The 15,455-nt window shown below is 39.6% G+C and overlaps 2 protein-coding genes across 2 annotated transcripts in view; both read right to left on the bottom strand.

Moving 5' to 3' along the window:
• Window positions 1-6: 6 nt before the first annotated feature.
• On the bottom strand, window positions 7-8,545 carry LOC120418082 (cystathionine gamma-lyase-like). Its single transcript, XM_039580340.2, has 5 exons — window positions 8,355-8,545; window positions 1,305-1,461; window positions 874-1,248; window positions 623-803; window positions 7-552 (listed from the first exon to the last, which is right to left on the bottom strand). Exons 1-5 carry the CDS (start codon window positions 8,387-8,389, stop codon window positions 83-85), a joined length of 1,218 nt encoding a protein of 405 aa, XP_039436274.1. The 5' UTR covers window positions 8,390-8,545; the 3' UTR covers window positions 7-82.
• Window positions 8,546-12,776: 4,231 nt separating this feature from the next.
• The window catches only part of LOC120418087 (uncharacterized), a 60,382-nt gene continuing 57,703 nt past the window's right edge, over window positions 12,777-15,455 (bottom strand). Inside the window, exons 7-9 of the mRNA XM_052708346.1 lie at window positions 15,014-15,401; window positions 14,148-14,327; window positions 12,777-14,086 (exon numbers count right to left, since the gene is read on the bottom strand). Of these exons, the coding sequence (XP_052564306.1) occupies window positions 12,886-14,086; window positions 14,148-14,327; window positions 15,014-15,401 (1,769 nt within the window). The 3' untranslated portion in view covers window positions 12,777-12,885. The remainder of the gene's footprint in view (window positions 14,087-14,147; window positions 14,328-15,013; window positions 15,402-15,455) is intronic.

Raw genomic sequence — 15,455 nt, 5'->3', positions numbered from 1 at the left:
TTCGTATTTTGTTTTGGACAAAATCAAGACAAACATTTATTTTCGTTATGAGGATTAAAAAAAACACACATATGTTCCAAAACTAGACCTTCTCCAAAGCTTGCTTCAGATCCACAATAAGGTCATCGACGTCTTCGAGTCCCACCGATATTCTAACGAGTCCGTCGGTGATGCCCAGCTGGGCGCGCTGCTCCGCCGGAACCGATGCGTGCGTCATAACGGAAGGCAGCTCAGCCAAACTTTCGTACCCTCCCAAACTTTCTGCAAGGGTAAATACTTGCAACGCCTTCAGGAACGCCGAAGACTCGTCCAGTCCTCCCTTGATGTAGAATGACATGATGCCACTGTGGCCGTAGGTTTGCTTCTTGGCCAGTTCGTGCTGGGGATGGCTGGGCAGGCCCGGGTGCAGCACACGTTCAACTTTAGAGTGTGCTTCCAGGAATTTGGCCACGGCCAGCGAGTTGGACTTGTGGCGCTCCATGCGCAATGCCAGGGTCTTCAAGCTACGGTTAACTAGGTAACAGTCGAAGGGTGAAGGCACGATTCCGGCGGCTAGAAGAGAGAAAAAAAGCGATGTTACACATTTCACTTTTGTATCATCCAAAATCCAATGAACCATTACCGTTCTGGAGAAATTTGAGCCGTTCGTATAGGGCTTCATCGTTCATGACTGCAGCACCCATGATAACGTCGGAATGTCCGTTCATGTATTTGGTCAGCGAGTACATTACAACGTCGGCACCCAAATCCAGCGGCCGCTGCAGGTAAGCCGAGAGGAACGTATTGTCCACAACAACCACAACCTAATAACAAGACAAAAAAGGCATCGATTACTGAGAAATGCAACGCAACGCAAAAATCAGGATTCCTCACCCCTGGGAACTTGTGGGCAATCTTGCACACCGCCTCGATATCTGCGACCTTCAGTAGCGGGTTCGTCGGGGTTTCCAGCCAGAACAGCTTGGTGTTTGGCTTGATGGCGGCTTCCACCTTGGCCAGGTCGGTGGTGTCCACAAAGTCCACCGCGATGTTCATCTTCATCGCGACCTGCCGCAAGAGCCGATTCGTTCCACCGTACAGATCATCTCCGGCTACGACGTGGTCACCGGCACTGAGCATCGTTATGATCGTGGTGGTCACGCCCAGCCCGGACGAGAACGTGAGTCCGTACTTGCCGTTGTCCAGCGAGGCCAGGCAGCGCTCCAGAACGTCACGGGTTGGGTTTCCGCTGCGGCCGTACTCGAAACCCTGAGGAAGATTGTTACAGTTTATTGAATGTTTTTCATCGGTAGTAGAGAACCTACCGCATGTTGTGCCGGACCATGTTGCTTGAAGGTAGTGCTCATGCTGATTGGTGGCACCACCGCCATGCTTTTCCACTGTTCCGGATCCTGGGCCACGTGGATCGCCTTGGTTGCAAATCCCGTCGGTTGCGCGCGGAAGCCATCGTCACCGACCGCCCTGCGTAGAATTAAACGATGTGATAAGTGAGGTATAATCGTGCTAAATTTTGATGCGATGACCTGTAACGAGGGGGGTATTCAAAGGCATTTGAGTAAATTAAAGAAGCTCAATCGGAATACCAAAAATACACAGCTCGAATTGCGAGCTCTATTTCGTTTTGCCAACAACAGAGATAACAGCGCGGTTTTGGGCGAAACACACGTACATTTAAATTGATAATGGTGAGAATCTGAAGAATGAGCCAATTCAGTGGACTGCGAGATTTGGCGAGCGCCATATACAGCGAGACAAATATTTGTCCGTACCCCCCGTACGGAAAATGTTTGTGATATAAAAGTACATACAATTCGACTAAAGTACCATGTTTTATACATCAATCGACGCGAATGTCCTCTTGAAAACACTGTCATTGGATTTGCAAAAAACTTTTTCTAAAAAAATACAAAAATAGTTCACTGAAAAAAGTCAAAAAAAGAGGTCAAATAATTGTCCGTACCCCTAATAAAAATACAAAATCTGATCGATTTAAGTGAATTCATTTATGAAATGTTGTTTCTGTGTCAAATACTAGTACCTCTAACCAGTTTGTGACAACTTTGGTTAAAATTTAGTGTTTTTAAATTAAACTTATCAAAAAATTAGCTAATAAACAATTATTTTTATAAAATTGCTATTTTATGTTGTAAGAGTCTCTATTGAACAAGTTTCAACAATATTTGTTCAAAATATACATTGTTTTCATCTTTTTTATTGACATTTTTTTACCAAAAATACTGTTTCGGAACAATACCGTTGAGCAATCCGGATTGTACCGGAACCGATATAACCCCTCGGGGGGAAATTTTGTGGTGGTCAGATAGAGGACAAAAAAAACCCACCTCTTGCAATTTGAAGCATCCAATTTCGTCCACTACAGCCCGATTACGAGTCCCTAGTCTGAAATTTGAAATTTTCAAATTCCCCAAGCAAAACATTCTGACCCAGGACGGTACAGAAATTCTCGGCACGAAAAGTAAAAATTTCAAATTTCAGACTAGGGACTCGTAATCGGGCTGTAGTGGACGAAATTGGATGCTTCAAATTGCAAGAGGTGGGTTTTTTTTGTCCTCTATCTGACCACCACAAAATTTCCCCCCGAGGGGTTAAACCGGTTCCGGGACAATCCGGATTGTTTACCGGTATTGTTCCGAAACAGTATTTCTGGTCGAAAAATATCAATAAAAAAAGATGAAAACAATGTATATTTTGAACAAATATTGTTCAAACTTGTTCAATAGAGACTCTTACAACATAAAATAGCAATTTTGTAAAAATAGTTGTTTATAAACTAATGTTTTCATAAGTTTTACCTAAAAAAACTAAATTTAAACCAATTTTTAATATAAACTAACTAAACAAAGTTATCAGAAGTTCAAAGTTGTCACAAACTAGCTAGAGGTACTAGTATTTGACACAGAAACAACATTTCATAAATGAATTCACTTAAATCGATCAGATTTTGTACTTTTATTAGGGGTACGGACAATTATTTGACCTCTTTTTTTGAAATTTTTCAGTAAACTATTTTTGTATTTTTTTAGAAAAAGTTTTTTTGCAAATCAAATGACAGTGTTTTCAAGAGGACATTCGCGTCGATTGATGTATAAAACATGGTACTTTAGTCGAATTCTATGTACTTTTATATCACAAACATTTTCCGTACGGGGGGGTACGGACAAATATTTGACTCACTGTAGATAGATTAAGCTGACTTAGTTGCCGAGTCTGGTTGATAGTGGCATCACTTTAATCAGATTGGCTCGTGAAGCTGATATAACGGAAGTAATCTTGTGGGCTTGTCTTTGATTGCCACTTCGAGCCACCGGGCCAACAATCACTTCCCCGTCCGACGGAACGCGTGATCAGGCATATCTCGTCTCGAAAAAATGCCACCGGGACCGGCTGGGATCGAACCCAAGCCGACTGGGTGAGAGGCAATCACGCTTACTCCTACGCCACTAGTCCCGGCAATATAGAGCATTGATGAGCATTGATATAGAGCAGAAATATGAATGGACCTAAGTGGCTGCCCTGAGGTACTCCGGATGTCACAAAGAATGTTAACGAAAGGCTATTCAAAATTTTCACCTGCATCGATCTTCTGGTTAGGTACATAGGAATAAACCTAGTCAAGGAAAGTCCCGTGTAAGCCGATACGGCGAAGTTTTGCGATTACGATTCGATGATCAATCTTATCGAAAGCTGCAGAGAGGTCGGTGTAGACCGCATCGACCTGGTACCCAGGCATGCCAGATTTTGAAGATTTTCGGGCACATCACAAAAACGCAAATGAGTTTAACTTGATGGCAAAATAATATTTTACAAATCTGTTTTTGGCAAAAGAAGCAAAACATTGTTCATTTAATTAAAAATCACCGAATAACGTGGCAAAACAATACGTTTGAGCATTGAGCCTGTGCTCGAAAATCTTCAAATGTGGCATCCCTGCTGGTACCCATTTTGAATTGCTCATTGTATTGTGGAAACAGAAGTCACAAGCAGTGTTGGTATTCTCGCGCTCTCGCGAGAAGTATTCCTCTCTCTCCGACACAACAAAACACAACACAACACAACAACATAAAAACCCTTTAAAAGAACTAATGTTCACCAGGGGAATTATGGAATGCAATATGAATTGAAATGAAATAAAGTTTATTATTATTATTATTATTAAAAAAAAAGTACGAATGAGCAATGCTTTCCTTCTTCTCGCTCAAATTTCAACACTGGTCACAAAGTCACCTTTTGGGGAGAAATCCCTGCTGGTCGTCAGCAATGCCAGAAGAACAGTTATGCTGAAAAAAGTTAGGCACGATAACCTCAAAAAGCTTAGACATGGCACAGAGGGCTGCAATGCCGCGGTAGTTGCAGATGTCTCCTGTCTCCAATCAAGCTCATATTTGGGATTTGGGTCCATTACGCCCACCGGAGCCCTGATTTCCCGCCAAAAAGTCATTTTTGTTACATCTTAGTATAAAATCAAAATCGCAGGCCAAGGGTGAAAGAATACCTTTTCGGTTGACACCCGGTGAGGAACATCCTGGAAGGAGCGGAACTACATCCGTAGTGCTGTTAGTTGATCTTGGTCAAAACAGCTGCTCTGGTTCCTTGCAAGTTACCCATTTTCTTACCTCCACGTTGGCTTGGTTTCGTCATCATGATGACAACACGTGACCTTGCTGGTGGCATGTGGAAACGGCTCGTAAACCTTTGACCAGCGAGGGTCAGAGTCGAGACGGCCAAAAGAAAGGGATGCGCAATGTGGGAAGGGAAGATTGTAGACGGTATTGTTTTGATTCACAGCATGTTGAGTTAACTGTTGTGGATGTACCTGATACATCGCAATACGGGGTTTTCTCTTCTATCCACTTTCAGCTACTATCTATCTTCTATTTCTTTATTATGTATAACTGATTTTCTAATTCGGCTTCTGTTTACTATTCACCCTTTTATTTTGGTTGCATGATCCTTTGTTTGTCTTATTTTCATATAATAATGCATCTTTTTGTTTGGTTTGTTTTGTTTTTGTTTGTTTCCATTTTCATGTCGTGTCTGGCCTACGGCTGGAAAACGATTGCACCACGACAACCACTTCGGAGTGATATTATCACACTGGAGACAACAGCAACAACATTAGAAACCCTGATGTCACTCAGGTTCCCGCAAGTAACTGTATCGTTATTTTAAAGTTTTTATATTTTACTAACATCTCTTTCTTTGCAGAACATGAATAACAATATAAAGCGGCAATGTGGGAAAGGGAAGTCATTTGTGATTGTAGAAGGTATTGTTTTGATTCACAGCATGTTGAACGAACTGTTGTGGATGTACCTAGAACATCGCAACTCGGAGTATCTCTTCTTCTTATCTCCAACTACTTTAGTTCTGTTTCACTTATCTTTCAAGTCTCCTCTACTCTACACCCAAAACTGGCAGCGCTAGTCCGAGAGAATGATGGTCTCGAGTCGAGAGAATAGTGGTACCATTCACGGACGCAGAGAACACAGCTCGAGATGGGCGATAGAACTATTCTCTCGAGGTTCATTTGCAGAAAAAGTTCATCCGTCAAACAAAAAACCATAAGTGTCGACAACGGGAATCGAACTAGAAACCTTTGACAAACCAATCCAATGGCTTAGCTGCCTCGGCCACCACAGCTTGGTGACCAAGGAGAAGTCAGAAGTCGATGTATGACACTTGTTGGAGATTTATTGATTCAACTAACGAATGAACTCATTTGTTATGATGGTGTAAGTTGGTACAGTCATCCCACATATTCGGAACACCCACAAATTCGGAACACTTTTGTCGTAATTTGTCAATAGAATGCAAAATGCAACTTTTCTGCCGACCCTGCTATTTTTAGGGCCTTTATTTGGACACTCTCTTGCTATTCCACCAGTAAAATTAATGCTTTCTGAACAAAAACTGCATTTCCAGACTATTTTCTCCAGAGCACCAAAACACGGCCTCCAAATTGCCTGTTCCATGATTGTGGGATGTTTTTGTGTCTCCCACAATTGTGGAACACCTGAATTTAACTGATATTTTCACAAAAAAAAGTTATCAGACCATTCATAAAACATTACTAAGCATGCGTTTAGTTGGTTTCAGAGTGCAAAGTCATTATTTTGTAAAAAATATGTACTCCTGGAGAGAAAAAACAAGTTTGTTTTCATCGTAAGAAAAAAGTGTTCCGAATTTGTGGATTTCAAGGGTCAATGTTTTTCTTTGAAAACTTGATATAAAACGTAAAAATGTACAGCCGGTTTATACATCAATCGAAAGATCGCACGAAAAGCTTTCACATAAAGGTAAAAGTAAATCATTATGTTCAATTATCGATTTTATATGATTTGTTGAACATTGGCCGATCTGTAAACTGTTCCGAATATGAGGGATGACTGTACCATTATTCTATCGAATTTGGCACTGAGCCCTCAATAAATTTTGAGAGAACGATTATCTCGATTCTGAATTTTGGGTGTATTTGCCAGTTTCAACTGTTATGTGTTTTCCCAGTGGCAGTGCGTGGCCGAATGGTTATGCTGTCCGCTTTGTAAGCGGATGATCCTGGGTTCGATTCCCATCTGCTCCAACCTTCCAGCGGATGAGGAAGTAAAATGTCGGTCCCGGCCTTGGTTGTTAGGCCGTTAAGTCATTCCAGGTGTAGGAGTCGTTTCCATGGCATAAGTACAAACAACACACCAAACCAAGCCTACTCCGGTGGAATCGCTGGCGGCGGTTGGACTCGCAATCCAAAGGTCGTCAGTTCAAACACTGGGGTGGAAGGTTCCTTGGAGTAGAAAGAGGTTTGGGTGCTCTCCCCATTCAAGCCTTCGGACTCCTAGGTTCGAGCAGAAACTTGCAATAAAGACCACAAAAGAACGGGGGATCGTTAATGTGGATGGTTTGATTTTTTGATTTGTGTTTTCCCTAACAAAAACTGATCTCCTTAATATGCGAACGAGGTTAATTCTCGGGTTAATTCCTGTTCATAGAATATATCAATCTTAATTCATTGGCTTATTTATTTATTAAAATATTATTTTAATCGGCTCCTAAAGTTGTCAATAATGCGATGTAAGCTTATATGATATTATTTATCTTTTATCACATAGCATTTTTCATAAATTATTGCCTATATTTTTAATCTACTTCATACAGCTTTTACTCTTCTTTCCTTCAACATACAATTATTCTTTCAGTATCGAACTTTATGTAGTATGCTTTCCTTTATTTTCTATTGTTTTAATCTACGCCCTTTTCTTCAAACAAGTAAGGTTTGAGTCCTTACTCAATATATTGATTTGTCAAAGTCACACACATAACATTATTGTACTTTTGGTAAACTTTTAAATAACATTGTAACAAAACACCTCGACAGAAGAAATAGCAACAGATTAACACGACACAACATTAGGCGAGATTTCAGGAGAAAACAATACACAGTAAATAACAATTACTTTTTGAATTCAAACTAAAAATAAAACAGTTTTTGTTTTAATGAAAATTGATAGGCACACTAAATGGTTAGGCGCTTATACTTACATCAAACCCTACGTAATGTACCACCCCCGGCCGAGTTAAAATGCATAACCGGAAAAGAAGGTGTGCATGCCTGGCACGAACACTCAAAGCGTGTTCTAGCGTGCTGCTCGTACTGACTCAGAGCAAGGGTGAGATGTAGGTGTAAGGGCAGTGCGTGTTCGTCGGGAACCTGGTGCATAAGATCGGTCAAGGCCCGTTCTTACACTGAAAATTGCGAATCTTAGTATAAAATCAAAATCACATCGAATTGATTCCAACGTATATTCCATCACAATGCACTAGAGCTAAATTTATTATTTAAAAGCTTAGTTTTAAAATATTGATTTCAAAAGTAATACTAAGTGCTTTGGGCACATACAGCATCAACTAAATCACGTTAATGCTATGCTTATTAAATGCTTTCTGTGTATAATGTTGCAGCGATAAAAAAATGTCTTTGTATGTTCTGAACCACACTACAATATCGGTCGTTCGGCGTATCACAATTGATTGCTTGATAATACACCATTATCAGCCAGCCGTGTTGAATACGAAGCATTCTTTGATATCAATATACGCAATAGTATCTACTAGCGGCCATATCATCACTAACAAGCAGCAATGTTTGCAATTTCTCAAGATACAATTTGTGATGCAATAAAGAGTGGCGCTTTCAGTCTCGTACAGCAGGATCACTGTGTTATGGTCGGTAATTTGGGAATCCCTGAATGCACTTGTTCGCTCACCTGTCAGTATAATTAATCCTCGAATGGCACAACAAGTGTATCGATTTGACGTGTTTTGAATACGTTTAACCTTACCTTTCACTACCGTTGGTGACTTTATCGGCCGACATTATAAAACACTCAAAAATATGTTTGTCACTCTTTTCTCTAGTCACTAATAGGGTGGTGCTTCGGACACGTGGAGTTCTTTCCAACCGAGAAGGCAATCTCACATCTGCTCCCACTGTGACCTGGCCGGCGACTGACAAAAGTTTGGATGATGGTCGCGTTTTACATTTGTTTTATACACACCAGCACCATCACCGTCAAAAAAAAAAAAAAATACGAACGGTTTACCGCAGGTTGGGGAATAAGGGGATTTTCAACTCAAAATTGGGAATCCTGCATCTGTTGGAAAAGAAACCAAGAGCAGTTTGGGCAGTGAGAGCGGTGTAGGATAATTACCGGTTTTAAATGTCCTGTTTCGTCGATCATTTGTAGCCCCACATTCCCTACCGGTACGAGAGTCTTGTTTTTCATTGTATTGTAGGGAACATCTGCCAATTCTTGTATTTAATTTTGAAATTTTAACGGGACTTCGAGTCCTTTTTTGTAGTTAAACTTACATTGAAATTATTTTTTGGCAAAATAAAAGTTCTACATAGTTTTATACTTAAAAAAAAACTGAGTTTAAAATTCTAAATAAAAAATAGTCCTGTTAACCAACGTTAAGACAAATTAACGGGCACGTTCCCAACTTAACAACTGTTTCCCCCTTTCTCGTCATCGTTCGATACGAGAGAGCGATGACTGGCGAAGCTGTAGCCGGACCCGTTGGATGATGTTGTCGCGAATATTATCGCAGAATAAAAATATAAAAATATAACCGAGAGAGCGACAAGGTTTTGTAGCGCGGCGTGCGTAATGAAGAATAAATGCGTAAATAGAATCGTTTTGCGGTGGATGTGTGAGTTATACCAGGGAAAAGATTGAACAGGGTTCAGCAAAAGAGCGGAATCGTTTAAGGAAATCTTTTTGTTATGTTTGGTCAAACACCAATTCAATTCATAATTATACCTTGCACTAAGTAAATTAAGGGGTTACATTCATGTAAGAAATCGTAAAATTTCATAAATCAGAAAATTTATTGAATCCTCTGAAAAGATGATTTTCAATCACTCCTGATAATTTCATGACGATATTTCATGAATAAACTGAGTTAGAGACGATTTAAACTCAAAATTTTGCCATGCGCAAAGCGGACTGTCAAACTTTGAGAGCGATTTTCTCTAAACACCGAGTTGACGGTATCTCGAGATGGGATGGACCAAATTGGCTGAAATTTGAAATGAAGATTTAAGAATATACAAAACATGTACAGGCAATGTTGTTATTAAGGAGTTTTTCTATATTTAGGAAAAAGGATTTAAACGGTAGTTTAGGGCCATTTGAACGACCTAGAACATAAAAATACCTTAAAGTTTAAAATATATTCAAAAATACAATACAATTTATGATTACAACGATTTTCTAAGCATATGAATGTTGGTTACATTCTGTCATATATCAGGGTGGCCACCAGATTTCGATTTTCAATTTCCCGGTTTTTTCCCGGTTTTCTCCCGAGACCAGAAGGAATTTTCCGGAATGTTTTTAAACCAAATTACAATGTTTTTTTAGGCTAACGTTGGTATCAACATACTTTTGGAACGCATACATTTGGTTCAAAGTTTGAGTTCCTCAAGAAAGCTTTCAAATATCTTGAGTACAAAGTAAGTAAGTTGAAAACGAAGCCGTTTTTATCTGTTTATAATCCAAACCTCTAATTTTCCTAATGATTGGGATTTTTCATCATCATGCTCTATAGATTTTACAAACTAAAAATAAATAAAAAATCATTTTTATTTTTTAGAATAACACAAACTATTATTAGAAAGCAGGAAATGGCATTTACAATTTATTAATTTTGTAGAAAAGATTTGCAAAAATACATTGTTATCAACATTTATATAAATGCTCGTAAAGTTTCTTTGAAAAAAGGTTTTGTGTATTCAAGAAGAACGATTCTTCCAAGAATTATCAATTTCTGTGAATTAATTATTATTTTTTGGTGAGTAATTTCTTTTTAACAAAAAAAAAAATCTTTTTGAATCATTAGTCCAAACAAAAATGTATACACTTTGGCAGTAGTGCAGGAAATGTTTCATACAAATGTAAAAAAAAATTGGTAGCGGTATAATTTTAATTAAAAAAATGTCTGAAAAACACAAAATGGTAAAAAATTATAAAAAATGATCTACTGCGATTTTTCAACAACACATAAGGCTGGTACGAATTTTATTTAAAGTTGTTGTCCGTCCCTTCAAAGTTGCCCCGAAAAATCAGGGGCCATATTTTTTTTCAAAAAACATCTAAATTTCAATGGAAAATTGAGTGCAATCCGCTGAAATCTATTTAAAATACATTCCCCTGCGTTCGGAATCATTTTTAAGCATGTTTGGGTTGATTTAATAATCTTTTGATTTTTTTTTTAATTTTCGGACTTCAATATCGCAAAAAGTTTTTTTCCGTACATTTTTTTGAAGACTAATGATTGCAAAACAACTGAACTAGTGTAAAATGCATTTTTAAACACTTTTTGCATTCAAATGTTGAAACTATGGCTTGTTCTTTAATTATTATTTTTTACCCCTTACACAACGTCCATGTACATTTCTTCAAATCATTTTTCTTAGTAAAGCTTCAAAATAAAATGTATTTCTGTATTTCTCAAACCATCTGCTGAAAATGGCAATAAATTTGGAGATATTCTTTCTGTAAATTAAATTTTCAGTGACTTTTTTTCTATTTTTTTTCTTCCATATTTTTTTTATTTTTAATTTTATATAAATTTATGATGACCGAATTGTTTTTGGAACAGACATTTTTTAAACTGCCCAAAATATACATTTAAAAGATTTTCAAAAACTGTTTCGATTTCAGATTTAAACATGCTATTTAATAGTATTTTTTTGAAGTTGTAGCTTTTTTCAATAAAAAATCATTGTTTTTTATCTTCAAAAATCGAATGGTTGAGAAAATTCTTTACTGCTTTCTTTGAAGGAAAAATCTTGATCTTTAAATTAAAAAAAATCCTGATATTAATTTTATGCAAAACTAATATTTGAGCAAAGAAAGGTCGAATTGACAATATCCAAATTATGAAACATATGATTTTTTTTTTACAAATATTTTGAATGTTTTAAATTAAATGGTGGTTGGCACAATTTACAAATTTGAATCAAATATTCGTAGAAAAAAACAAAAAGATAAAACTCTAAATCGGTGCACATTACTTTAAATTCTTAAAATTTGTTAACGAATGCAAATTATAGGTTTATCATTCAAATATTTTTTAAACATTTTCTGATTGGTCAAAAATAATTCGCCCGTAATTCACTGCACCTAAAATATGGTTGTTAGCTTTTGCTTCAAATCAATTTGTTTTTTTTTTCTCTTAAATAGTTCGTTTGGGGTTTTTTCCGGACCCCCTGAGACCGCCCGTGGTACATGTACCCCAGGTTGAGAACCGCTGCTGTAGAGGAAAAAAATGCAAGTTTTCGCGAATTCTTCATTTAGAATAACAGGAATAATATTCTATTTGAGAAAAGAACATATTGTATACATTAAACTTAAATTATTTTCCCGGTTTGTCAGTCGAATTCCCGAGTTTTTCCCGGTTTTTTCCCAGTGGATAAAAATCCCGGGTTTTTCCCGGTTTTCCCGGTTTTTTCCCGAGGTGGCCACCCTGCATATATCCACAAACCATAATGTTTCTACCAAGTTCGCAAATGTGGATCATGTTCAGTGATGTCCCGGGACCCTTTGGCATCACACTTTGGAAGCTTTTGGGATATTCTGAGTCCTCTAAAGTGCCCATGAATAAAGGTCGTGGAGTTTACCGACGTAACAACACTATTCTATCAGGATTTTGATCATGGTTCATATTCAGTGATAGCCCTGGAACCCTTTGGCATCAATATTCAGTGGTGTTGCACTACTATGAACTGTTTATGATCCACTTTTAAGATGTTCGGAGTACTCAAAAATTCTCATGGTCATCGCCAATTTTTAACCATAACGTTATGACGGTTAACTCCAAGATCTGTATTGCACGATACTTTGGACAATCTACAGTATCACAAATGTGGTTCGAAGAGTGCATAGTGTTGCCAGAGATATCATTGAATCAGAATCTGACGGAAGAATCAGTCAGAAATGGCAATCTGGGTCGACTGGGATTAAACACAGCCCAGCTAGAATTAGAGGCAACCACGCTTACCATTACACCACCGCCCCCGTTTCAACTAAACGCCCTAAAATTTGAAAGGGTTGTTTGGGACCGCAAAAGGTGTCGAATATGGTTGTGCAATGCAATTTTAAAATTTTCCCATACAACTTCAAGCCACCCTATTGTGCATCCTTAAACAGTTGATGGAACTAATGTGTGGCTTTCACAGTACTCAATTAAAACGCAAATTTTCAAAGACAAACGTATTCGAGTACGTATATATTTATTTAAATCATAGTTTAACTCTTATCACTAATTACACATTATTAAATACTGTCATTCAATTCTCTCTCTCCCTCAGCTTGTGCTATCTTTTGGTTTTATATCACCCATAACGTTGCTTGCTGCTACTGCTACTGCTGAATCTCTCTCTTTCACACTGTTACCGTTTTCATAGTTGAGTGGGATGAAGCGCTGTTGGTCAACCAGCGGCATCATCTTTGCTTTAGGTGGTTTAAAGGTTGGCAAGTCGATTCGGATGGAGTCCTCTGGAGTTTCCCTGTCCACGCTGGAAGGGTCCACGGTTCCACTGGATTCCTCTATCCGGTGCATCCGGAACAGTGCATCCTCACTGATGAACGCTTTGCGAGTACTTGGAGGTAAAATATCAATCTTTTCCGGCCCGTTGAAGTTTCTCTGTTCGCCCAACGATTCGCCTCTGGTGGCCAGAATGTCTACGTGCGTGTCAACCCGTCTGCTGGCAGCTGGTACCAGCATGTCTTCGGTTCGGTTCGTCTTGTAGATCGTGGGCACCGGTTCTGTCTGGTTGAACTCTACATTTTCTATTGGGGGAGGTTGTACGTCGGATTTTGACTTGAAAAATTGTGGAAATTGTTCCGTAAGTAATGGCAACAAGGTCAGTCTTGCGTAACGTTCGGCCTTTTCAAAGACATTGGCGAACCGATAAGGAAACAGTTGAACGGTGATCATCTTGTTCTCGGTAGGTGGCGGCGGCGGCGGTACGATCGCGCCGGTGATATTGTTCTTACCGCTGGAAGTTGTCTCGATCGAGCGTTTGTCACTGCTGCGGTCGTTGGTTTTGTTCAGCAGTCGACGAGGTTCGTGCTGACCTCGCTTCAGGACCGGTTCGCTGATAACCCGTAACGTGGTCGGTGTGCTCATCGTCGTCGTCGACGGAGTCACGTAGACCGGATATGAACCGTTCGGGTCGGTGTTACGATAACTCCGCGGTAGATCGATCACGATCGGTTGCCACGGTTGGTTGTCGAGGTTCTTGTCGTGGTCGCTGGTCCCTTTGCCGCGGAAGCTACTTTGTGAGTATGAATGAGGATTTATATCATTGCGTTCGTTACTTTGTCCCTTCGATGTGTTGTTGTCGTAGTCATCGCCCTCGTCACTGTCTTCGGGGGAATCCGTCGATTGATTCTCATCGGTCGGGCCGTGACTGTAATCTTCGTCTTCTTCGCACTCTCCCGGTACCAACGTCATGTGGACCGGTTTGTTCGAGTCTAAATGCATGGGTTTGCAAAATGAAAACCTGAAAGACACAAACAGTTATTACAATTTCATTTCCAGACAACACAAAATTCAAACAAAACCTTTTCCCAAATCCGTCGCTCAAGATAATTTTCTCGATGCTCCACGACGAAAGGCCTCGTGTTAGCCAGCCTTTGTAGGCGAGATAGGTGAGGGTAATGTTTTTGGGAAAACCAAGTGCCGGGTGTGGTACGAGTATTTGGGAGATCATTTCTCCGGCTAATATTTCCGCATCGTCCTTTCTGTAATGATAAAGTATGATTTGCTTTTGCGCTCTTGGGTTGCTCAACGAGAACATTCTCATGTTTCCTGAAGGCTTTACAGGCGAAAATATCAAACGGGGTGAAGCAGACATGAGATTGTTTTGTCAATGCCCAACATTTGGAAATTCCGTAATTGGTAGACAAATTCCATGAAATTGTAGAATTCACAAGGGAGCGTTCTTTTATTACGTAACGCAGATGGCAGGCTGGAGGCCGTGTTACGCTCAATACAATTTTTTTGAAATTTGTATGGAAATTTTGTTACGAGGGAGGGGGTCTAATAATCCGATTTTTTGCGTAACGTAATAAAAGAACGCTCCCCAATCCCAATAACTGCGTACGAATTATAGCTTCAAAATTTATATACTGCTCATGTTCGCATACACGGGACCATAGGCATGTTAATTAATTTATGAGAATGATGCTGTTTTGTTCTAACCTATCCTCACTAACATTCCTGTCCCTTCCCTAGAGATCTAAAAACTGACATAGCGGGCGCCGTTGGTGGCCAATGACTGTTTCACATTTGCATATCTTCAAGTCTTGACAAACTTGGTGTTTTATTTTTTCAGCTTCATCATCAACTTCCAAAGAAAATTCAAACTACACAGTCTGTATTCACCCCATTTGATATTTGTTATGAAAAACTAAATTCGATACGATACTCCGTAATGGTAAACACTTCCGTCAGTCCTCCGTCGCTTTCCAGCTCGACTTCGAGTCGGCCTAGCGTCCGCAAGGGCAGCTCGTTTTGGGAGCTGAGAATTTGCAACTTGTACTGGTGCGCGCAGAACGGTTCTTCTTCGCGAGTCTTCAGATACAACTGGCCACGGCCCACGGAACGGTCCGCATAGTAGCCCATGTTTCCGCAAACCGACGTTTCGGTCCCGTTCTCGATCCGAGTGCACGAGAAGCACTCGCCCTTGAGGAAGTTTTCGTAGTTGTCGCAAGGGAACGCCGGGAAGAGACACTTTGGCGCAACGGAGTCGATGAAGAATTTGTACGCCCTGCGATGGTTGCACAGGGAACGTCCTTCCACGGAGGCTGGGGGTGCTGAAAAGAAGTTGCAATAGTTTATTTTGAACGAAACAATGAGATAAGTTGAAC

The sequence above is a fragment of the Culex pipiens genome, chromosome 1, assembly GCF_016801865.2.
Source record: "Culex pipiens pallens isolate TS chromosome 1, TS_CPP_V2, whole genome shotgun sequence".
NCBI lineage: Eukaryota > Metazoa > Arthropoda > Insecta > Diptera > Culicidae > Culex > Culex pipiens.
Note: the sequence above shows the minus strand (reverse complement) of the source record. Positions and strands in the feature narration are given on the sequence as shown.

Excerpts from the sequence above, each read along its gene's own strand:
- LOC120418082 (XM_039580340.2), bottom strand. The coding sequence starts at position 8,389 with ATGTCGGCCGATAAAGTCACCAACGGTAGTGAAAG. Across the intron at positions 1,462-8,354 it reads GTCACCAACGGTAGTGAAAG|GGCGGTCGGTGACGATGGCT; the intron begins GTAAGGTTAAAC and ends AATTCTACGCAG. Across the intron at positions 1,249-1,304 it reads ATGGTCCGGCACAACATGCG|GGTTTCGAGTACGGCCGCAG; the intron begins GTAGGTTCTCTA and ends AATCTTCCTCAG.